Here is a 22,918-nt window from a genome sequence, read left to right on the forward strand (position 1 = left end):
ATCAAGCTGTATGTCCCGTTCTGCTGCTCTCTGAATGCAGCATGCACCTGTACACTTCTTTGCCTCTGCACCTGCAATTCCTTCTGCCCGGGATGCCCTCGCTCCCATTTCTGCCCAGTGAACTTCCACTCATCCTATACGGCCCCATCTAGAAGGGAGTTCGTATGCTGGCTTCCTCTGTGCTGCTGTGTGCTCAGTCTTGCCTCCACTGAACGGCCCCTGGAGGACAGGAGGTTGTTTCTGTGAGTGTGTGTGAGGTGCGTTATGAGAATGCATCCCGTGGCATGTGAGGGCAGGGACTCTGCCTCAGATATCCCCGGGACCCCAGAGTTCCATGATGGAATGAATTCTTCCTCGTCCTCAGGCCACTAAGAGCCCCACCTTCTCTACTGTTATTCTTTAAGGCAGCAAGACATAATTTTAACATTTATTGGTTTTCTTTGATTGCCTCTTCCAGTTTTGGAAGGCCTCTCTGGGTTCTTCTGGCGTTGTTTCTGGCTGCTGCAGCTGCAGCTTTTAAGGCCCTTTTTTGCTTCTTCAGCTTTTGAGCCTCTTGGAAAACCTGGGGATGAGAGAGGGCAGGAAAAAGCTTTGTAATGCTATGCAAAACCTCAGACTTCGAGCATCTGGGGTGGGAAGTGACTCCCCCAGATGGTCACCCTAGCCTTTCTCTATGGGCTTCGTGCCCTGGGAGCCACTCAAAGCCTCGGGGCCAGCTCCACGCCTTGCTCAGAAACAGACGACCCCTCCCTTATGCTCTCCCCTCCACGGTCCTGGAGTGGGGCCAACCGAAGCAGCAGTCCCGACTCGTACCCGAATGCACAGAGCCTTCTTGGTCACCCAGCGGCGGTGGGCTTTTCGGTAGTACAGAGGGGGAAAGGTGTACTCAATCCCCAGCTCCCTGCATGTCTTCTCAAAGACAGCATAGTTGGTCTTGCGGAGGTTTTTGAGCATCTTTTTCCTCTGGTCAATGCTCATCAGCAGATAGCGCTTGTGGGCTTTGTCCTGTACGAGAGTTGGTATTACTTTGAGTATTATGTAAATAAGTGGTGTGCCACTTCACAGTAGCAAAGGATGGTCATTTTACCCTGGCAATGAAACTTCCCCACAATCTTAGGCAAATATTAGTGCAACTCTGAGGTAGGCAGTGTTACTGTTATTCCCATTTTACAGATGGGAAAATAAAGGCTCATAGATGTTAACTGATTCATTAAAGGTTCTAGAACTGCTGGGTCGGGACCTTGTGTTATACCTTGAATCCAGGTCTAGTGGTCTGACTCCACATCTCATGCTCTTTCCCCTGTACCACCCACTCAGCCTCTGCAGAGCTCAGCAAACTATCAGCTGGGGTGGAGAGGAGGGAAGGCTTAGGAAAACCCCTGCCCTCAGCCAGGCACTGCTCCCTCAGTGGGGCTGGCATTCCATACTCCAACTCTGATCTCCAAGGAACAGCTCAACTAGCTTCAGGGAACACTGAAGTGCTAGGTGTGGAGCTGGGCCAGTCTGTGTTCACAACTGTGTGTTTATTAAAAATACCAGCAATTGCCTAATTATAGCAGCTCTGTGTCCGACACTGTGCTGAGATCCAGCAGAATGGTTAGGAGTGTGGGCCCTGGAGCAAGATCACCAAGTTTCAAGTCCTAGCACATCATTTCCTAGTGGTATGCCTGTGCCTGGAGGGATAACTTCATTACGCCAGCCTAGCTCATTCTTCTGTACAATGGGATACAAAGACAAGTATAAGGGTTAAATGAACTGATGCATGTAAAGTATTTAGCATGAGGCCTAAATACTTTATATGCGTCATGTTGGCTGCCATTACCTCATACAGCCCTTGCAATCCTGTCGGTGGGTACTATTATGATCCCCGTTTGACAGACAGGAGAACTGAGGCTTGGACATGTAACTTCCCCAGGGCCACACAGCCAGTTAAGTGGCAGTGGCAGAGCTGGGATTTGAACTTGGGGCAATCTGACTCCATGCACGCATTCAACAACTATTTATTGAGCGCCCACTATGTGCCACACGCTGTGCCCTTGCTTTGAAGTTTGTGTTCTTGACCATTAGTGACACTCAGCACTGTCCTGTAAGGCTCCCATTTCACTGTCCTGTAAGGCTCCCATTTCACCCCTGGAGGTGGAAGGGAAGTGTGTTTCCCACCGCAACTGAGGGGTGGGTGCTCTGCTGCTCTAGCCACCTGGCTTCTCAAGTTGTTTCTCTGGACCCAGAGCCCATCAGTGCTCAGGCTCCTCTCCCCCAGCTAGCTGTGAGTGAGGCCCAAGGGTTACCTTTCGATGTTTCTGCATGTGTGCTTCATAACTGTGGATCTTGACAGTCAAGGCAACAACTGAAACCACAAACCACAGAGGATGAGAGCCGGGCACAGAGGAAGGAAGAGCCAGACCCTGGTTATGTTTTAAGACCTCAAGGAAGGGCTTCCCTGGTGGCACAGTGGTTGAGAATCTGCCTGCCAATGCAGGGGACATGGGTTCGAGCCCTGGTCCGGGAAGATCCCACATGCCGCGGACCAACTAAGCCCGAGCGCCACAACTACTGAGCCTGTGTGCCACAACTACTGAAGTCCCCGTGCCTAGAGCCCATGCTCTGCAAAAGGGGGAAGCCACCACAATGAGAAGCCCGCGCACCGCAACGAAGAGTAGCCCCCGCTCACCACAACCAGAGAAAAGCCCACGTGCAGCAACGAAGACCCAACGCAGCCAAGAATAAATAAAATAAATTAAAAAAAAGAAGACCTCAAGGAATAACAATCACCAAAGCTCTTGTACACCTCTCTATCACTCCCAGAGCACTCTGAACTTCAAGATCTCAAAAGCCTTTGGATTATCTTTCCTTTAGAAAGCAAAGTATAAGGAAGGGAAGTTCCTTAATCTTATGAAGGTATCATCCCCAAACCCCAAATCCCAAATTAGCATTCTTAATGGTAAAACTTTAGAACATTCCTGTTAAATTCAGGAATTAGTCTGGGATGGCTGCTGTCACGGTTTATGATTCAATACTGCCCTGGAGGTCCTCAGCAATGTAATAATTTAAGATCCCAAGACTGTCAAGGGTCTTCTCCTTGCCTCTTCCCTTCCAGCTGCCATCCTTATCTCTGTGTTTTCATTAATGAGTTTTCAGAATTATCAGCTCCCACTCATCTCCTAAAGCCCCAGAATATTCTTCCCTCAGCTATCCTCTTATTTAACTCAAACCTATATTGCAAAGGCAAAAGCAGAAGGTGGCCCCAAGGAGAGGCTGTCACTACAGCAGACCCTTGCCGTACACACCCTGAGCTCTGGGAACACTGCAGAGTGCAGTGGGAGCGCTGGCCCTGACCCCATGCCCTTTCACACCACTTCAGCTGCAGAGTGGAGAGAGAGACAAGCTCTGGTTCCTGAGGAGCTTGGCCTGAGCTCATACAGAGGTAGGTACGAGGCAGGACCTGGGCGCTGACTACAGCATCACGGATAGAGTCCAGTTTTCACTGTCCTTGGTCCTTCCCGTCTCTCCCTTTACCAAGCCACATCTAATACCAGCGTATCTGCAGGTGAGGGGGCTGGATTAAGTACCAGCTAGCAGACTCCCCTGCACCCCGACCCCCCCCAGGGCCCCCCGACCAACTTCGAGCCTCCAGGGAGCCGGTGTCCTTAGGGTTTTCCACGACCTTGTTCATCAGCTGCTCTTTCTTGACTTTTAGCTTCTCTTTCTGTTTAAGACAGAGACCGAGAATCAGTGAGGTCTGCCACCCTGTAAGAACTAGCCCTCATACCTCCAGGGCCAGGGCCACAGTCATAGCAACTAGGCCATAAGGCTCAGGGCGTGACTTTACTCTGCTCATCAGGGTGTGGCCTCTGGCCAACCACATGGTTGTTCACATCTAGGTGAGCCCAAGGCCAATGCCACTGACAGAAGAATGTTGGATGAATGTCCCCAAACCATGCTCACTCATTCAGGCATTAGATCTTTATCGAGTACCTACTGTTTGTCAGGTGCTAAGGGTACAATGGGAAACAAGACAGTCCTGGCCTTGGAGGTGCTCAGTCTGGGGGTATTGACAAGTGGATATAGAATGAGAGTGGGATAAGTGCTGTGACTTGAGAAGCATGGGCTGGGTGGTGTTACCAGGGTAGGAGGGAATCTCAGAGGAGAGGACTGAGAGAGGCCAAGCCTTGGCAAAGGCCACTCACCTGGTTGGCCATTTCCAAAGATAAGAGTTTTTTCACGACATCATCAACCCTGTGGAAAAACCATAGCAATGAGAGACAGGTGTCGGCGGGGGTGGTGGGTGGGAAGAAGGAAGGGGAGCAATGCTGTTTTCATTTTAGTTGGAAAACCAAGGATGAGTGAAAATTTCTTTTACAACATGAGTCTCTCTGGAAGCGGGGTGCCATTTCTCAGGGATTCAAAGTCAGCACGGATCTGATTTGCTGGGCTGTGAACACGGAATGATGTGATAACTACAGAAAATTGGGGCTGTCAGCTCACGTGTTTCAGGCTTGTCACAGGGAAAGCAAAAAGAGGATTTCCATTTTAGCTGGAATATGGTTCAATCTCTCTTGAGACACTTCAATTCTACAATCATTGTTTTTTTCTCATGTCACACTGCACAGTGGGAGGGACTGGAGGGACTGCCCAGCTCCCACTGCACAGGACAGGGGCTGAGCAGAGGATCCTGGTTTTGCTATCTTTCAGCCCTGGATTCAAACTCCAGCTCTGCCCCTTAGGAGCTGTATGACACTGGGCAGTCTGACAATCTACAAAATGGGGACACTATTTCTTCCCTCACAGGATCAAGAGATGAAAGATTTCTACAAACACCCGTGAGGCACGGTGCCTCTTTGGTATCTCACGGTAGAGGGTCTTTACCCAGAGCACAAAAATGGCAAGCAGGTGTGCTCCATGTGCCCCTGCTGCCCACTCATCCTCACCATTCCTGGGCTTCTATAGTTCTCTGCCCTGTTCCGTAGTCAAGCTGCAGATACATCAAGCATCTACCTCGAAGCCCCCTCCTTGCCAATCCTCCCAGGGCCCCCTGCCTCATCAAAGAGATTTCTTCCTGCTTACTTCTCAATTCCGGGGATGTCCTGGTAGTCCTTGAGCAGCATAGAAGGGGGTGGGTCATCTTCATGGCTGGGCTGGACTGTCAAGTGGAGGAATGGAAAACACCCAGAGTCAACTCTCACTGCCCATCCTCCCAGACTTGGCTCTTCTCACCAACTTTGTCAGAGACATCCACGGTCTCAAGCAAGGCACTGGGTAACCCTGGGCTCAGTTTCTCCTGTGCAAATCCTGTGGGCCTCTGCCTTGATATTTCATGCTGGGAGTAGGTGGCCTTTCCCAAGACCCTGGACCGTGCCTGCACTTCTCACACACCTGTCTGGCTCTACAGTTATCAGACGTCCCGCTAGGATGGGTGCGCCTGTGCACGGACTGAGGTCGACTCCCTTTGAATCCCCCACGTCTGGTCTGCGGCCCAGCACAGAAGAGACGCCCAACTAATGCTCGCTGGCTGACTGCATGAATGAAATAAGGGGCTTGAGGGGGGACCCTGAACTTTAAGATGCCCGAATTGTAGACACCAAATAGAGATCCAAGGAAACCCTGAGGCTTGGACTGTGCTTGTAGGTGAGGGAGAGGCATGGGAGAGAGAAATTTGTCTTCTCCAGTCAGCCCCCGCTCTGCCGCTATGCAAATAGTACTAACTAAATAACACTAAGATTTAGTAAGAGACCTGAACAACTATGCAGACTGCCTGGGAATGGGAAACCGGGCCCTCCCCCTCGGAAGGGCGGACACGAAGAGCTATATCCCACCCTCCACCTCCCCTCCTCTTGCCCTTCATGCAGGCTCCAGGCCCACGGCTTTGTCATAAGGTGGGCGTGGGCTTCTTCGCAGGACCTCCGGCCCCCCCCGTCACCCGCACCCCCCTTCCCCCCACTGGCTCCACGTAGACACCTCTGTCCCTTTGGCCACCCCAAGCTTTCTAGGCAATCTAATCTCTCTTCTGCCCTAAATCCCACCCAAGAGCTCCTACCTGGTTTCTGGGTGGCATATCCGCGGGCGGCCCGGAGGATGAAACCTACACAAAAAAGGGGGGTGCTGAGGACATTCTCCTTCAAAAGTCCAGCCTCGATTCTCGTCTACAGCCCTTGCGTTACCCTTCTTCCAAGATCTTGGCCCCTCTGCGAGGACCACAGTCCCATTTCTTCCGCACCCCGAATACCCCATGTCTCTCCCACCGCGCCTTACTTGTTCCCCACCCACCACTCTTTCTCCTGCCGCTACACTCCGCCCCCCCGCCCCCCTCTTCCCGCGTACCCTCTATCTCCGCCGAACCCCATTTCCCTACTTCCGCTGTCCGGCTTCTCAGCTCCTTACCTCCAGGACGTGAGGGAAGGTCCCGCTGGACGGAGAGAAGCTTGGCGCACCCTCCGCCCGGCAGCCCGAGGACTGGGGCCTGGGTCACTGCTTGGGTCCGAATCGAACTCAGCGCCCTCCACGCCGCCCTCAGCATGGTACCTTCTCACCCCCGAGGGGCCCGCCCCACGGCCGCCGTCGCCTTCGCGGTACGGACTTGGTTTAGGGCGCCGCCATATTGGCTCAGGCTCGACCAATCGAGTGCAGTTGCGAGACCGGATGAGCAGATGAGGACCGAGATGATGGATTGGCAGGCCGGACTCAGTGATGACGCCAAGTTGGGTCGAGGGGAGAGGTCTGGTTAGCTGTAGCGCGAGATTGAGGGAGCTTGGTCGTCGCCTGACATCGTTAGTGGCGTGCGGTGCCGTATAAACTCTTAAGATGCCACGTTTTCTTGAGCATACCTCCCGCCCTTAATCCTACTCCACGTTCCTGACCTTGGGCCCCGATTATCTCGGGGGCTTTCCTGGGGCCTGTCGTGTCTTCTTCCCCCAACCTAGCATTTCCACCCCCTCTCCCTCCAGAGTGCAGGATGGACCCCTGTAAGAACGACTAGGTTTCAGCCTCTTCTCTGGCAGTGTTGCAGCGTGGTGATTAAGGTCGCTGATTTTGGACAGCCCTGGGCTGGAAGCCTAGCTCAGCCGTTCACTGGCTGTGTGATTCTGTGTGCAAGTCGCTCAACCTTTCTGGGCCACAGTGTGCTTACTCAACCATGAAATGGGAGTGGTAATAACCGTGTCTTATCTTTTAGGTTGTTAGAGGATTAACAGAGGCAGTTGTGTGCAAAGCACCCGGAATATAGTTAAGTATTCAAGAAATACTAGCTTTGATATTTGTGAAATGAGGGGTGTAAGGACAAATGCCAATTAAAAGTAGGAAAAATAAATCTTAATTTTCTCTGGTGCAAAAAAGGGAAAGACTCTTCTGCCCCTTGCTTTTTTTCTTAGAGCATTGACTTTAGAATACCTGTAACTGTGAGTTCTTTCTCTGCCCTTTTGAGATGTATGTAAATCTTTTTAAAAGCTAAATAAGCCTCTTGCCAATTTTACAACCCAGGAATGTGTTTTTCAAGGACCTGGGAGCCGGCTCTTTGAAATATAATCATTAAGAAAGATAGAGCCCCTGTCTCCCAGTTTCTGCTGGAGGGTAGGAGCCTAACTTCAGCAGGTGCCCAGCTCCAAGTTGCAAACCTCCCTCCTCTCATAAAGATATGAGAAATTTATTTTTCCTTTGGTTAATGGCAATTAGCAAACCCAGGTGGCTACCCCATTTCCCAGCTGAATTTAGGATGACCCCTGTGTGACAAGTAGTGCTGTCAAGTCCTCTTGCTTGAGGACTAGTGATTATCTTGAGAAAATGTATGCAATGAGTCGTATCCACTTGGCTGTGTAAACAGATACAATTTCTCTTCATCTTTGCAAACTCTTGAGCTGATTGCCTGTGACATTCTGGTTTAATTCTCATCCAATTAAAAAAGAGTTTTCTTCCTCTTCTACCCTTGTGGAGAGGTTTTCTAGGTTGGCAGGAGATTTTGTTTTTAATTACATTTCTGCAACAGGGGCTACTCTTTTCTGAGGTCTGTTCCCCATGTCCCACAGTTCTCTGTGACTCCCTCGGTAACCCTGGCCACCGTGCCCTAATGGTCATTTCTCAAGTCTCCACCACTGGAATGGGAACTCTTTTTTTTTTCCTGGCCTCGCCGTGCAGCATGCGGGATCTTAGTTCCCCCACCAGGGATCGAACCTATGCCCCCTGCAGTGGAAGCGCGGTGTCCCAACCACTGGACCGCCAGGGAAGTCCCTAGAATGGGAACTCTTTGAGGATGGACTGAGCCTGGTCATTTTGGAACCCCCGCTGCCAGCACAGGGCCTAGATGCTAGGCGAGGGCAGGCTGAATGAAGGAATTAAGGAAAGGATAAATAAATGAATGATTCTAAGGAGTAACCCCCCCCCGCCCCGATTTCTAGGGTTCTGAAAAGAAAAAGAACAGAGATTCAAGCACACTCAAGAGTTTCTCAAAACCAAGGCAAACCAAATCAGACCATAAACCAGTTTAAGAGACTGAAATTATAGGAAACAAGTACAAAAAGCTAGTGGGCAGGGCTTGAAAAAACATTCTCTGGCCTTTGAAGTGGGAGGCCCAGCCCATGGAAATTGGGGGGATGGGGGAGGGATGCTAGGGGCCAGAGATAGGGGGACACTGGGAGACTTTCTGCCTTTCCTGGGGCTGGGGGTTTTTAGTGAAGGGCTTACTGACCTCCTCTTCTCTGGATAGCCCAGGCTTATCAAGAAGCAGGCCCAGGTGGGGAGTTCTAGGAAGCCCTAGAAGCCCCCGAGACCCTCCACCCCACTGACCCGGAGCCCCTGCAGGAGAGGGAAGTCAAGCAGTGGCTCAAAGATACAGTCATCCTCCGGGTTTGGGACTAGGGGCTCTGGGGTCCCCAGGGGGCTGGTCTGGAACCAGAGGTTCTCATAGGACTTGGGGCTGGGGGTGAGGCCCCCCAAGAGGGGCTGAGTGGAGTCGCAGCGGAGGTAGTGCCCAGGCCGTGGGCCTGTGGGGCTGCCCAGCACCTGCACGTAAAGGACCTGGTCACTGGTGCCAGACTGGGGCTGGGGCTGCATACGAGGTACTCTTGGGTCCCCCTGGAGCACATAGGCCTGGACCAGGCTGGGGAGGCCACAGGTCCCTGAGCTGTCATTGGACTCCCAGGGTCCTGGCTTCTTCTCTTCCTCCTCCAGCACCGTGATCTTGGTGATGGGTGGCATGCTGGAGTCCCGAAGGCTGGGCAGCTGGAAGGTATCCTGGACATAAGGATGTGGGGTGAGGGCCTGGTTCATTTCAGATATCTGCCCCAGCCACTTCCTGCTGCTCTTTGCTGAAACTCAAAGGGTTACTCAAAGGATGCAAAGCATCTCATATGTTCCTGACACGTGTTATGTGCCGTTTAGACTTAGCCAACTCTTCTGCATGGGGTTAGTCCCATTTCACAGTGAGGTGACTGAGGGTTTGAATGGGTAGAGCAGGGATTCGCACTCAGGTCTGCTTTGCTCCAAAGAGGTGAAGTGATGGGAAGGCCTGAGTACTCATCCTCAGAGGGGTATCCCTTCACTTTGAGCCTGGGGTGGGAGCCTAACCCCCAGCCCCATTTCCCTCTCCCTCTAGTGTTCTCACCTCCGTTGTGATGGTAGGCACCCAGGAACCCAGGCTGCTGTGGGCTGGGTCTGGAACACTTGGCCAGAGGGGATTCTTCCTGCTGGAGAAGGGGGCAGGTGAAGGCTAGGTCAGGCATGCCCTCCCATCTTTCCATCCTTTCTCCCACCTACTCACAGCAGCTGAAGGGACGACCCCTTCATGTAGAGAGGAGAAGGTGGAGGGCCCGACCCCCAGACCTGGGTCCTGAGGCCTGGCAAGGCTGTGACGAGCCTAGACCGGCTCACTCAGGCCTGCACTTCCCTGCAGGCAGGGTTAGTTGGGTGTCATGCCTCTCAAAAGGACTCACCTGGGTCTGCAGCAGAGCTGGGCAGCCCCACAGAGGCAGATGAGCAAGACCAGGAGGCCAAAGAGGCCCAGGAGGATGTGCAGCTCAGACTCCTCTAGAGTGAGGGGAAAGCCAGAAGAGGCAAGAGTGCACATAGGTAAGGCTGGGCTTCCTCCCTCAGACTGGGGTCCAAGGGCAGGGCTGGGTCTCCTCCCTCAAATCAGGGGATCCATGCAAGGCTTATCTACTTGCAAAATGGAGATCCTTTGGGTGAGGCACCCTCCCAACAGCCTTGTCCTGCCAGCCCCCTTCTCCCCTTACCTAGGGCCAAGGTCATCAGGGTGAGGCTTGTACTGTTGGTGGCCCACACCTGGCTGGCAGCCATGAGGTGGACATGGTACAAGCTGGAAGGCTCCAGGCCACGGAGGACAAAGCTATGGGAGGAGGCGTTCAGGACAGTGGCTGGGAGGAGAGGAGAATGGTGAGTCTGGGTTGGCTGCCGAGCCGCCCCAAGGCTTCTGAACCCGCCCTCTCTGGCCTTCTGGGGCTGTGGGGCACTGAGGATAGACTCACAGAAGGACCGGTCCTGAGCATTGGTCCAGAAGATAGTGTAGTGGGTAAGGGGGCTCCTCCCCAGCTCAGGGGCCTCGGGTACCCACTCCAGCTGGGCCCAAGTCTTGCCAATGTGCCTTAGATGCAGCTCTGGGCCATGGGAGGGGGCTGCCGGAAGAGAGAGGTACAGGGGCTGACAGGGAGCGGGGCGGCGGGGAGAGCCCAGTTGGAGTTCTTGTGGCTCCCCAGACCCAAGAACTGGGACAGTTTGTGGGGGTGGGTGATAGGAGAGAGTCCAGGGGGACTCATGTCCAAGCCTCATTATCCCAGGAACTTTCCCTGAATCCCACCGACTGCTAATAAGTGGTTGAGCTGGGATTTGAACCTGCTCCTCGTTGACTCCAAAGCCTTGCTACCTGATTTCTGCCAGGCCTGATTTTGTCTGGTTCATTATTTCTGCCACTGACTCTCTAAGTTTATGCCAGGCCCTCAGTTTAATTTCTATCACACGTGACACCGGATCAGTTTTTGCCAGACTGGCTCCCTGAATTCTGCCGTGCTCACTGCCCAATTTCTGTTACCCCACCACCTGACTTCTTTCCAGCTGCAGGGGTCCAGTGTAAGCCAGAGGTAATCTTAGGATTGGGAGAGACCCTCTTCTGGGCCAGAGGTAGGGGAGGAAGAAAATGTTCCCTCTTATTCCTGATTTTGGGGGCCTAGACAGGCCTTGAGAGAGAGGAGAGGATTCTGAGAAGAGGCTTGGTGGCTGACGAACCCATCTCTTGGGAGTAAGCATAGATGTGCTGGGAGGGTCCTTTGGTGTCCTGGTACAGGGGGGTCACAGTGATCTCGTAGAGCTGAAAGGGCCTGATGTTCTCTGTAGAGAGAAAATAGGGGCACCCTGGTTAGGGGCTAGTCTCTGATGATGGTTGGGGGCTAACCTCAGACTTCAGGGGTAACCTGGGCCTCATTCTGCAGGGCTGGCCTCTGCAGTCTCTTCTTCAGACCATTTGGTGCGGGTAAGGGGCAAAGAGTGGGAGAGCTAGGAAGGTGGCAGAGTCAGGGCTGGAAACAGAGGATCCAGTTAGACTGCAGGAGGGACTTCCTGATTCTGAGGATGTGAGATGAGAAAGAACAGTGAGAGAACAGGAAAGACTGGGGAATCTGCGTCTTTAGGGTGGTTCAGCTCGCCCCTTGCCTACTGTCAGGCAGGTAAAATGTCCCTCCCTCTCCCGGGCCCTGCCCACCTGCCCAGCCCCCCAGGCCTGCCTCACCCTGCAGCAGGGTCCCTGCAATGCTTCCATTATGCTCCATCCGCCACGTCTTAGGGCTGCCGCTGGGGCTGGGGGGACCGAGGCCCCACTCAATGACATAGCCCCGAGGCTGAGGGCTGGGGGGCTCCCAGCCCACCCAGAGGCTGTGAGGGTCTCGAGCCACGGTGTGGAGTCTGCCCAGGGGTGGGCCTGGAGACAGAGTAGGAGACGATGACATGAAGATGAAAAGAATGCAGGCCCTGGAGCCAGATGCCTGGGTTCAATCTGGCCTTTGCTACTTACAAGCTGGGTGACCTTGGGTAAGTCAACATCTGAGCCTCAGTTTCCTCATCTGTAAGTGGAAACGATGATAAAAGTTTCTACCTCGTAGGGTCATGGTGCAGATTAAATGAGGTGGTACATGAAACAGGCCTGGCATGGAGTAGTGCTTGGTGATGATGAAAGCTAACCCTGTGTGGTTCTCGGTATGTATTAATTCACGGAGTCTGCTAACAGTCCCATTGTGGGGCACAGCTACGGTCCCCATCTTAGCAATGAGAAAACTGAGACAGGGAGGTTAAGTAACTTGCCTAGGGTCACGTGGCTGGGAAATGGGAATATTAGCTATTGTTATTGTGAGTCTCACTTCGTGAGGACCCACGTTCAGGGGCACCTGGGGTTGGTAGTGGCTGATCCCCTGAGAATGAGCATTTCACTCAGGGACTGTGTTCGAGCTGGAAAAACTTAGGGCTTTCTTTCCCATTTCCTTGGCAGAATAGACTGTGTGTGTGTAGGCACCACCACCGGCTTAACCTGGTTCTGGCTAATGATAATAGCTAACACATACGGAGCAGTTACTTTGTGCCAGGCACATGTCTTAACTCGTAATCTTCACAGCGATGCTTTGAGTTAGATGCTGTATCATCCCCATTTGCTAAATGAGTAAACTGAGGCCAGAGAGGGTAAGTAACTTGCCCAGATCACATTGCTAGCAAGTGACAGGGCTAGATTTGAACCCAGGCAGTCTAGCCTCCGAATTTACATGCGTAACCATCATGCTCTACTAGCTGCTGGCCCCCTTTACCTCCGCTCTCCAAGAAGACCACTGGGGTGGGATGAGAGGTCCCAGCTGTGTTATAGGCCTCAAGGATCACCTCCCGGGCTTCTGAAGGCAGTTGGAAGGTACAGTTTAGCTCCGTGGTGTTGCAGAGTATTGGGTCTGCCCCAGCCTGGTCTGAGGGTCTCAAGGAGACCAGGTACCCTTGGATCTGCCTGCTGTCTTCCTCCAGGGGCACTGGCTGCAGTGGGCATAGGGGGAAAAAGATAAGGGGATGCCCAGCTCATCTGGAGTGGGGGAGAGCTTCTAGATGGGGTGGCCATGTCCCAAGAACTAAGCCCCCCAGGCTGAGAGCCAGCCCTCCTCCCTCTGTGCCAGGTCCTAGGAGGGAGGGAAGGGAAAAGCAAGTCGGTGTATGCAGCGGGCAGCAAACTAGATGAGTCCTCCACTGTAGTCTCTCCAGAAGGGCCCTACCCAGCTTCCTACCCAGGCACATGCAAAGTGAGTGCAAGTCACCTACAAATGCATCCAAGCCTCCGAAACCTGTTGGAGTCCTGAGCCCCAGCTTGCAGGGGTCTGTTTGGGTTGAAAGAGGTGGAGGGATGGCCTTCAGAGGGGGTTACCTGCCAGAACAGCTGCACGTCCACCGTCCTGGGGTCCAGCTGCCTCTGCCGCCACCATGTGTCCATTCTGACAGTGGGGGCTGTGGGTGGAGCAGGAGGAGAGGGTCAGGGAGGGCCCTGGAGGCCAGACTGGGTCCTGATGGCCGCTCCCAGCCTGTCACCACCCACTTACCCCGTTGTGTGGTGGTCAGCTCCAGGCTGGGGCTCCAGTTGCTCCAGTGGCCAGGCAGGCGCCAGCGGGTGCAGCGCATCTGCAGGGCGTAGGCTGTGGATGGGAGGAGCCCGCATAGCTCATACTGGAGGGTCCTGGAGGGCAGGGCGCCCACCTGGTGGGGGGGACGTGGCTCTGAGCCTGAATCTCTGTGCCCTTCGGTGCCAGCTCAACTTACCCTGCCCTCAGCCAGCCCCACCCCAGTCTCCTGAGGTTGCCCTCCGCCTCACCAGGTCCCAGCTGGCTTCTCCAAGCAGAGGCTGGTGGCGCAGCTCACACTTCTGATCTATGTGTAGGCTTGGCTTCCAGGTCTCCCAGCGCAACCTCAGGCAGCCTGGCTGGGGTGGGGCCACCTCAGGGCTGGGCCCCAGGGCCCACAGTGTGGGGGGCTCCAGTTTCACTGCAAAGAGAGGGGTCGTCAGACCCTTTCTCTGATCAGTCCTATCGGGCTCTATCCTAGCTTCCACTTGTCTCCCTGTCTGTGGTTCCATTTCTTCTCTGGGTCTCCATTTATGGGATCTCTGTGTCTTTCTGTTTCTCTCTGTGTCTCTTCATCTCTGTGTCATCCTGTTTCTGCAGGTCTGCCTGTTTCTCTCTCTGTTTCATACTCTTGCCCCAGGGCCTTTGCACTGGTTGTTCTCTCTGCCTGGAGCACTTACCTTCCGGATATCCAGTGGCTTGCTCCCTCATTTCCTCCAAGGATCTTCTCAAATGTCACCTTCTCAGTGAGGCCTTCCCTGACCACCTTCCTGAAATAGCAATAGCCCCCTGTCCCCGTCGCGTCCCCCCGCTCAATTTCCTCATCAGATTGCCGTTACCCGACATTCTATTTTGTTTATTTTGCCCACTAGAATGTAACATTTCAGGGGCAAGATTTTTGCCTTTTTGTTTACTACCGTATCTCCAGCACCTAGAACAGCGCCTAGCGCAGAGTGGGCACTTCAAGAAATTTGCAGAAAGAATTAAGGAGTGTATCTCTTTGCCTCTGTGTTTCTTCCGCGTCCTTGTCTGGGTCTCCACAGCTCTGTCTACGACTGCATCCACTTTGTTTTCCTCTCTCCTCCTCCTCTACCTCTAGGTGTTGCAGCGTCTCATTGCCTGTCGCTGGGTCTGTGTTTCCCTCCCTGTGCCTCTCTGTGTCCGCCCCTGGTGGGGGCCGCTCCCCTCCCCCACACTCAGTGTCACCCACCGACGTCCATGGGGACAAGGCACAGCTTCGGGGACACGCTGGTTCCCAGCGCGTTCTTGGCCTGCACCCAGATGCCCATGTTCTGGTACAGCTGTAGGTGTTTGCGGGGGATGGAGCAGTGGCTCTGCCCGTCCTCAGGCACGCAGTCGGGGATGGAGTCCTCCCGGCTCTGACAGTTGCCCCGGCTCCTGCCAACGGGCCAGGCTTGGGTGTCAGGCGGGGGAAGAAAGCGAGGCTCCCTTCTCCCTCCCGTCTTTGGCTCTCGCTCCCCACCCCTACAGTCCTACCCATGCTCTGTCCCAGGACCCAAAGGAATGGGGGCTGGCGTAGAGAGCCCTACTCACTTGAAGCTCTTCAGGGTGAAGTTGGTGGACAGGTGGGTGTTGGGGCCTGGCTCCCACTGGCAGGTGAGGCTGTTGGTTGTGAGGTTCATGAGGCAGGACAGGTTGTGGGGTGTGGCGGGAGGGTCTGTGTATGGGGTGGGGAGAGTGAGGGCTTCAGGTAAGACCACTCAGAAAACTCCTACTGGGACCACTTGGCCTCGTTTCCTTGCCCTGGGTCATTTCCTTGTCTCCATGCAGGGTGACCCCAGAGGGGCAGCCCTGGGGGAAGCTAAGTTACAGGCACATACAGGGATAAGTACCACAGAGTCTCCAACCCTCTCAACTCTGCCCCCTTTGACAGTAACAGTGTAGCATCTGGTTTTCATCCTGGTTCTGCCATTCATTAGCTGTGTGATCTTGAAGTCACCTAACGGCTCTATGCCTCAGTTTCCTCATCTGAAAAATGGGGGTAATGGTAATATACCTACCCCCTAGGGTTCTTGTGAGGGCTGAGTGACTTACTATGTATGCAGTGCTCAGAGCAGTGCCTGGCATATAGCGAGCGCTCTGTAGTGTTAGCTTTCACTATTGTTGATTCTTAAATGAGAACCTTGGTCTTTCTTTGTTTTTAGTTATGCATTGGCTTGGCCCAAATCCATCCTTCTCAGTTTGAACAGAAGGCTGAGACTGGGGTAGGGGAGAAGCTGGGAGCAAGCCCAGCTCATAGAGATTATCCTCCCTGGAGACGCTCTCCTATGGCTGAGGGCTTGGACTTACTCGGCAGCCATATGGAGTAGTGGTTACTACACTGGCTTTCGAGCCACACTGCCTGTTATAAATCTTGGCTCCATCCTTATTAGTTTGTTACCTTTAGCATGTCACTTACCCTCCCCGAGCCTCGGTTTTCCCCATCTGCAAAATGGGGCTAAATAACACTACCCACTGGTAGGGAAGATGACATGATATTGTGCCTTTAAAGTGCTTCTTGAGCAAGAGCTTAAGAAAGAATAGTTCTTATTAGTATTGGCAGGAGGGCATTGGAGGCAGAGTGGGTGGATGGCTGCAGGGACTCACAGCCTGCCTGTAGCTCAGCCTGGTCCAGGATCTGCAGGCTGTTGCCCCAGTGCAGGCAGCAGGAGAGAAGGGCCCGAGAGCGGTTGAGGTGGGGCAAGGTGATGGTGGACTGCAGGGTCCCATTCGGCAGGTACTGCTGCCTCTCCCCGGGCTGAAGCTCTGCTTCCAACTTCCATACAATGTGCGATTCCGAGTCCAGGTGGCTGCAGTTCTGGCTGATGGTGCAGGAGGCTGTGATGGGATCCCCCAGGCGGACGATGGGGGCTGAGAGGCTGATGTGCCCGCACTGCTCCAGGCCTGGGGTGGAAGAGAAGGGGCCGTAAGTGATTCCTCTGCTTGGCAGAGCCGGGCTCCTAGACTCAGTACCCCTAGACTCTGTGCCGTTACCTTCATGCTTTACCTCCCAAGATGTGTCACTGGAATGGGGAGGATGTGTATGGGGACCGTGAGAGGCTCTGGGGATGAGATCAAGATAGCGGTCTGTGGGTAAATGTTTATCAGCTGGCTATACAGAGAAAAACAGATCCTGGTTTGTAGCCTGGGCTGCTTTCCCTGGTGTAAATATTCCCACCGTGGCTGACTGCAAGCTACCAGTGTGACATCACTGAATGTGAACCTGGGAAGAGATGTACACAATCAGCGCTTGCAAGCCAACCCCAGCACGCCACCAGATGGGAGATTAGTCCCCTCCCCAGCAGTGGTGAAACAATGGTTAGAATGATAAGAACCCCACAGCCACAGCAATCTTTTCAGATTTCAAATCTGTTACCCCATCTTGATTATAGCACTTCAATGGTACGTTATTCCTCTGAAAGGCAGTATGGTATGGTGGGTAAGAGCATGGATGTTGGAACTAGACTGCCTAGGTGTAGAGCCTGGTTCTATTGCTTATTAATTATGTGACCTTGATGTGTCACTGAGACTTTCTGTGCCTCAGTTTTCTCATCTGTAAAATGGGGATAAAAAAGTCCCTACCTTAGTTTTGCTGGAAGGATTAGATGTGAGAACACGTGTAAGGCACTTAGAACAGTGCCTGTCATGTAAATATTTGCTGCCATGATTAGGATAAAGACTCAGAACCTTCTCACAGCCCTTGTGGCCTGGCCCCTGCCTAGCCCTCCTGGTTCCAGCTCAGACCATCCTTTTCCAGCTCCCATCACTCTGGCCTTCTTGCTATTTCTTGAAAGCGCCATGCTCCCTCCAATCTCCAGATCTTTGTACCTGCTGATCCTTTTGGAGGTGCTCCTTTGCTTCTCTCCCACCCCTCCTTCACCTGGTTAACATTTAGGCGTCTTGCGGGGAACCAGACCAGGTTCCGACCAACCAGACCAGGCCAAGCCCCTTGAACTTTCCCAAAGCTCTTATTATCCTTCATAATTATGTAGTCATGTGATTATTTGCTTGTTTGTCCCCCAAACTAGACCATGGGTTTTGTGAGGCCAGAGACCTCGGCTGTTTCACTCATTGCTGCATTCCCAGCACCTAGCACAGAGCAGGCCCTTGGTGGATACGTGTGGAATAAACGAGTAAGCACTGCACTTTGCCCACGATGCCTTCTCTCCTCTCCCAGGTGTTCTTCAGCCCATTTTGCTGATGGGGGTGCTGAGCCCTTAAGAGGAGGAGCAATTTGTTTAGGGTCACAGAGCAAGTTCATGGAGGCTTCTACTACTCCACAGACTCAGAATTTCAGACTAGAAGGAAACCTGCCAACTGTTTACTTCAAAACTCCACCTGATACTGAGTCCTCCACAGCAGGGCTAGGATGGCCTAGTTTTGTATGGCCTGTCAGCTAAGAACATTTTTTATATGTCTAAAGGGTTGAAAAACCAAACCAAACAAAAACCAAACAAGAACATGCAACAGAGACTGTATGTGGCCTGCAAAGCTGAACATTACATCAGACAAAGTTTGCCGACCCCTGCTGTGCCTTGGCTTGCATACCCCCGGAGATGGGAGGCTCTCTACCTATCAAGATAGAGTTTCCATAGTGTGGAGAGCTCTGCCTGGGATTCTTTTTATTTTATTTTATTTATTTACTTTTTGGCCGTGCCATGTGGCATGCGGGATCTTAGTTTCATGAGGAGGGATCAAACCCATGCCCCCTGCAGTGGAAGCGTAGAGTCCTAACCACTGGACCACCAGGGAATTCCCTGGGATTCTATATTTCAGGATTAAAGCTGCCTCCTTTCGTCTTCCACCCTGATCCCTTTGCTGCCCGTGAAGGCTGCACAGGACTCAGGGGTTCCTTCTGACAACACGGCACAGATTTGCAGGCAAGACCTGGGTCTACCCCACCTTCTCCGGGCTGGCCAGCCCAGGTCCTCTCACTTTTCCTCAGAGGTGGTGGTTTGCCTACAGAGGTCTATGCGTGGGAGCCTGGCTACCCCACATCTGTGGCCCAGTTGATTCTTTTGGGATTCTCTGGGAGTCCCAGGAGCACTGTGGCAGTGCTGGGAAATGCCTCCCTCCTCCACCCCCAGCATCTCTCCCTGTGCTCCCCCCTCCCCTCGGCACCCTCGCTCCTGGCCACACTCACTTCTGGGGAGCAGCAAGATGATCAGAGCAGCTCTCGCTAGGTTCCAGGCTCCCAGCCCCGCCATAGTGCCGGCTTGGTGCTCACCTGGAGGCAGAGGGGGATGGTTAAAGTCATGGGCTTCGCAGTCAGAGCTGAGCTTAGTCCTTGCTCTGCCACAGTGTGGCTTCGGCCTGGTTACTTGATCTCTCCGAGCCTAGTTTCATTGCAAAATTGAGGTAACAACAGCCTATACTGCCTAGGGTTTTGGGAGGAGGAACCAAAATGATACAAGTCAAGGGCTTCACGCAGGGCCTGGCACATAGGAGACGACTCTGTAAGTGACAGCCGCTGTTATTATTCTATTTGCCTTCCAGGAGAGAGCAGGGAAAGAAGCCGCAGGGAACAGTATTCTTCTCCACTTCCGTTCTGTCTTAGCTGGGTTTCCCCCACAAAGCAGAGGCTGAGATGAAGGCTTGCATGCAGGGAGTTTCTTTTGGGAAGGTTCCAGGAACAGAGTGAGGGAGTGGGGAGAATGAAATGGGTAAGGAGGGAAAGCCAACACAAGGGTTCGTCATCAAGCCAGTCACATTTATGGACAACTGGGGCTCAGTCCTGCTGGAACCTTCCAAGGAGCCATGTAGAACACGCCTCAAGAACTGTCCACCCAAGGGACAATTCATCCCTTGGCTGGCTGAGAGAATGGGAACATTTATTCTCCAGTTCCTGCCCCCCGTTGGTCAAGGGCTGTCCCTTGGTGTATTAATTCTCTGGCATGTCCATGTTGCACATGCATGAGTACCAGGCAGGTTCTCCTGGGTGAGCCATGCTCAAAGTCCTTTCCTCTAACGCTGGTGAATATCAGAGACGCTCCCTGGCAGAAAGGGACAACTCCACAGAGTAGCTGAGGACAGGTTACACCTTGGGAAGCTGGCTGCCGCAGAGATGGCTAAAGGGAAGGTGGGCTGGAGGATACCCCCAATTCTGGGCACAGACCTCTGGAGGCCTTCTGGGGCCAGGCATCCTGTGGTCATGGCGACAGTGCCCAGATGGAGGGAGCATTAGTTCCTTCTAATTAGTTCATTAGTCTCAGGAAGTATGCATGGGTTTCTACCGCTGGGGTGGGCTTCCAGCCTTTCCACTCTGCTCCCACTGGGGTCTTGGGGCCAGACACCTGATCCTCCAGCACTAATTGACGCTCTTGGTGGCAGGTCAGTGGGAATCACCAGCCTGTACGTACATGAACACATACATGTACATGGTGTCTCAGCTGATCCCCTGTGCTCAGAAAGGATTAAACTCCTCTCCCTTTTCTCTCCTTCCAAGACAGAGGTGTGAATAAGAAATGCCCAGATACCCAAGGCTATTCCTGCCTGCCTGGGTCTTACTTAAACCCCTGGTCTATCCTTATGTGTTGCAGTATCAGGACACCAGGTGAATGCTAGCCCATAAGTCACCTTTTTGCAAATTAAGAAAAAAGCGCCCCTTCCCCTGGACGAATGCAGCCCCACACTGGGACCTGGCAACTAGAGAACAGGCTGAATTTCAACCTCTGCTTGCTGGGCAGCTTTGTGCAGTGAGAAACCTGCGCAACTGTTCAGAGCACCCCAGTCTACCAATCAGTGGTTGGCAACTTTCTTCTTACAGCATGCCAGTGTGATTATCCACCATGCACACTTGTTGGGGAAGATTTAGCCCCCTTGGCCCAGATTTTGGGACACTGGTGCCCATCTCCATGTATTTTTGATCATATCCCAGCCCTCCTGCCCAGCGAATTACCATTTCATCCCTCTCCATTGGCTCCTGTCCAGAGTGGGCAATGCAACCTCAAACCCCCAGGGGCCCAGGCATCCTCTCCCAGGGTTGCCAAGGGTTGGCACGTTTGGCATCAGTCCCTGGTCCCCCACGGCAGCCCTGGGTGCTCCCTACCCCAGCTGAGTGGGATCTGGGGCCACGTAGAGCATGGTCTCACTCTCTGGCAGCCCAGCACTGAGTCAGACCACCTGGTCTGAACCCCGGCTCCACCACTTACCAGCTTGGTGACCTTGGACAAGTTACTTCACTTTTCTGAGCCTCAGTTACCCCATCTGTGAAAGAGGGATAACAATAGCACTCACTTCTCAGGGTGGTGGTGAGGATGGAATGAGATGGTCCCTGATAAAAGCACTTAATACGGAGCCTGCATAGAGGAAGCACTCAATAACCATGTTATTTTCACGTGCCATAAAGCGGGGCACCGCCTTGTGGAATCAGCATGGTTTAGTGCCTCCCTGCCCTGCTTACAGGCTGCGTGGTCACAGCCTCCTAGGACTGCCACCTTGCTTTTGTCCGTGTCACACTGCACATTTCAAAGTCCCATTTCTGAGTCCCCTGCTCCTTGGCCCCCCAGTCTCCCCTCTTGCTCCAGCCATCTCGGCTCACTCTCTGGCCTCTCTCTGAGTCCCAGCACACCACGCTGGCCCCTGGGGTCACTGCATCACCCCCCACTCCTATCTGCTTTCCTCTCCTTTCCCTCCCATCACTTTCAACCTTCTCCAGTTCACACCCCTCTCTCGCCTGTCCTTTCTACTCCCCTTCACGTGGATTCTTTCCTTGGGAAGAGGGTTGGGGGGAGGAGGAGGCTGGGAATGAACAAAGGGAGAGGACTTCCCAGATGTGGTTCAGACAGAGAGAGACGGGCGGAAAAAGTAGGAAAGTGAGATACACAGACCAAAACGATGGAGAGAGACTCACAGAGATAAAGACAGGCAGGAGAGAGAAAAGAGCCAGAGACAAGAATGCTGATACACAGAGACCGAGGCACTCAGAGGCCGAGAAGCAAGAGATACTCGAGATTTTCAGATTCAAGAGACAAAGGGAACCGTGAGAGACAAAAAGAGAAGCACAGAGAGACTCTGAGACAGACAGAAGCTCAGAGGCATGGCAAGACAGAGAGGGGCTGAGGAGGAAAGAGAGATGGAGAGTGAAATAGACAGGGATGGAGACCGGGAGCAGGTAAGACATAGGTTCTGAGAGAGAGACGGGGAGAGGGACAATGAGTATGCCCTTCGCCGAGTCCAGCCCTTTCCTGAGCCCAGAACAGTGTCCTCAAAGAGGTATTTGTCTGTGACTTCCCCAATGCAAAGAAAAGTAGGGGCACCCTTGGAAAAGTAACTCAGTGTCCAGGGCTCTCGGTTCCAAGGGACAAATCCTAAAGGCAGGAGCTCTGCTCCCAGGCCCCCTGCATACGCACGCCCTTGACAGAGCTGGGGGAGCGTAACTGGGACTCCAGGGTCCCCTCGAGCCCAAGGCCCAGCCCTCCCTGGGGCTCCCCTACTCACGTTGGAGCCTGCGGCTGGGCGCCCGCCTGGCCTCCCTGGACTCTGCTCTCCTCTTCAAGGCAAGTTCCTGAAAACAGCCACAGCCCGGCTGCTCTCCCCAGCCCTGTCGTTAATGGCTCGGCCTCTGACAGGCGCAGGGGCTGCGGATTGCAACACCTGCCCAGCCTCCTTCCCGCCCTTGCATCGTTGAAGCTGGCGCGGGCAGCCCCTTCCTCCCAGGAAGGAGCCTAGGAGGGAAGCTGGTGGGGCCCGGGCAGCCTTCCTGCCTCGGGGGTCTTAAAGGGGCAGAGGGATGTGGCAACGTTGTCCCCCTCCTCTGCCTCCGGATTTCCTGACCTCAAAGCTCTGAGGCTGGCAGGGCCCAGGCTCCAACCCGCTTGGGTGCCATTCCCATGCCCCCGCACCCCCCTGCCCTGGGGGAGCATCACTTGGAGACAGACCCCGGCTCGAAGGCTCGCTCAGCCCTAAGCCTCTTTTTAGCACTAGCCTTGGGGCCCTGATCCTCCCAATATTCAGAGGGGCGTCCTCCAGGTTACAGGGAATTCTGTAACACAGTATCTTCCTCCCCACTCCCTCTGCATGGCATGTTCCTTACTGTTGCCCAAAGGCCACACAGACAGAGGAATGCGGACTCTGGGGACAAGGCAGGGGATTGCCTGTGAGGCTCTGGTCTTCACAGGCTCACTAGAGATTAGTAACGTTAACTCACAGTGATTCTGCCAAACTGAATATGTTTTCATTGAGCGAAACAGACTACATTTTATGTCTTTCACAATTCCTCTGCAATTGTTTACAGATAATTTTCTGTGCATTTTTCTAAACAGGGTTCAGACCGTTCACAGTTTATTGGGTTTATGATGCAATAAAGATTAGGTACCAACAGAGTAGCAGAGTGTCTATAACATACG

The 22,918-nt window shown here is 53.5% G+C and overlaps 3 protein-coding genes across 10 annotated transcripts in view; all 3 read right to left on the reverse strand.

Moving 5' to 3' along the window:
- Window positions 1-461, reverse strand: part of OSCP1 (organic solute carrier partner 1) — a 31,067-nt gene extending 30,606 nt beyond the window's left edge. The window contains exon 1 of the mRNA XM_032614975.1: window positions 382-461. The gene's annotated coding sequence lies outside the window, so the exon portion shown is untranslated. The remainder of the gene's footprint in view (window positions 1-381) is intronic.
- Window positions 414-6,661, reverse strand: MRPS15 (mitochondrial ribosomal protein S15). The gene is made up of 8 exons (XM_032614976.1): window positions 6,379-6,661; window positions 6,035-6,079; window positions 5,065-5,140; window positions 4,188-4,236; window positions 3,622-3,706; window positions 2,289-2,347; window positions 814-1,005; window positions 414-562 (listed from the first exon to the last, which is right to left on the reverse strand). The coding sequence occupies exons 1-8, from the start codon at window positions 6,512-6,514 to the stop codon at window positions 428-430; spliced, it is 777 nt and encodes a 258-aa protein (XP_032470867.1). The 5' UTR covers window positions 6,515-6,661; the 3' UTR covers window positions 414-427.
- On the reverse strand, window positions 6,615-22,228 carry CSF3R (colony stimulating factor 3 receptor). 8 transcript variants are annotated; one of them, XM_032614911.1, is made up of 17 exons: window positions 22,011-22,221; window positions 20,723-20,777; window positions 18,715-18,798; window positions 16,179-16,475; window positions 15,126-15,249; window positions 14,782-14,969; window positions 13,823-13,992; window positions 13,554-13,707; window positions 13,382-13,461; window positions 12,786-12,999; window positions 11,723-11,911; window positions 11,224-11,325; window positions 10,470-10,616; window positions 10,218-10,358; window positions 9,918-10,029; window positions 9,590-9,668; window positions 8,454-9,219 (listed from the first exon to the last, which is right to left on the reverse strand). In XM_032614911.1, the coding sequence occupies exons 3-17, from the start codon at window positions 18,776-18,778 to the stop codon at window positions 8,740-8,742; spliced, it is 2,541 nt and encodes an 846-aa protein (XP_032470802.1). In that variant the 5' UTR covers window positions 18,779-18,798; window positions 20,723-20,777; window positions 22,011-22,221; the 3' UTR covers window positions 8,454-8,739. The 8 variants fall into 8 exon arrangements, with proteins under 8 accessions (XP_032470851.1, XP_032470802.1, XP_032470783.1 ...); XM_032614892.1 differs by having other exon boundaries at window positions 9,590-9,671; window positions 22,011-22,219; XM_032614931.1 differs by having other exon boundaries at window positions 9,918-10,011; window positions 22,011-22,215.
- Window positions 22,229-22,918: the final 690 nt, after the last annotated feature.

The sequence above is a fragment of the Phocoena sinus genome, chromosome 1 (genome assembly GCF_008692025.1).
Source record: "Phocoena sinus isolate mPhoSin1 chromosome 1, mPhoSin1.pri, whole genome shotgun sequence".
Lineage (NCBI taxonomy): Eukaryota > Metazoa > Chordata > Mammalia > Artiodactyla > Phocoenidae > Phocoena > Phocoena sinus.

Bases quoted from the DNA above. Each gene is read 5' to 3' on its own strand.
- MRPS15 (XM_032614976.1), bottom strand. From the start codon at position 6,514: ATGCTGAGGGCGGCGTGGAGGGCGCTGAGTTCGATTCGGACCCAAGCA. The intron at 6,080-6,378 runs GTAAGGAGCTGA...TTTTTTGTGTAG, and splicing joins CCTTCCCTCACGTCCTGGAG to GTTTCATCCTCCGGGCCGCC. The intron at 3,707-4,187 runs GTGAGTGGCCTT...TGTCTTAAACAG, and splicing joins CTTTGGAAATGGCCAACCAG to AAAGAGAAGCTAAAAGTCAA.
- CSF3R (XM_032614902.1), bottom strand. From the start codon at position 18,778: ATGGCGGGGCTGGGAGCCTGGAACCTAGCGAGAGCTGCTCTGATCATC. The intron at 13,000-13,381 runs GTAACCCCCTCT...TGCCCACTGCAG, and splicing joins ACGTGCAGCTGTTCTGGCAG to CCAGTGCCCCTGGAGGAAGA. The intron at 9,220-9,589 runs GTGAGAACACTA...CCTTATGTCCAG, and splicing joins TGCCTACCATCACAACGGAG to GATACCTTCCAGCTGCCCAG.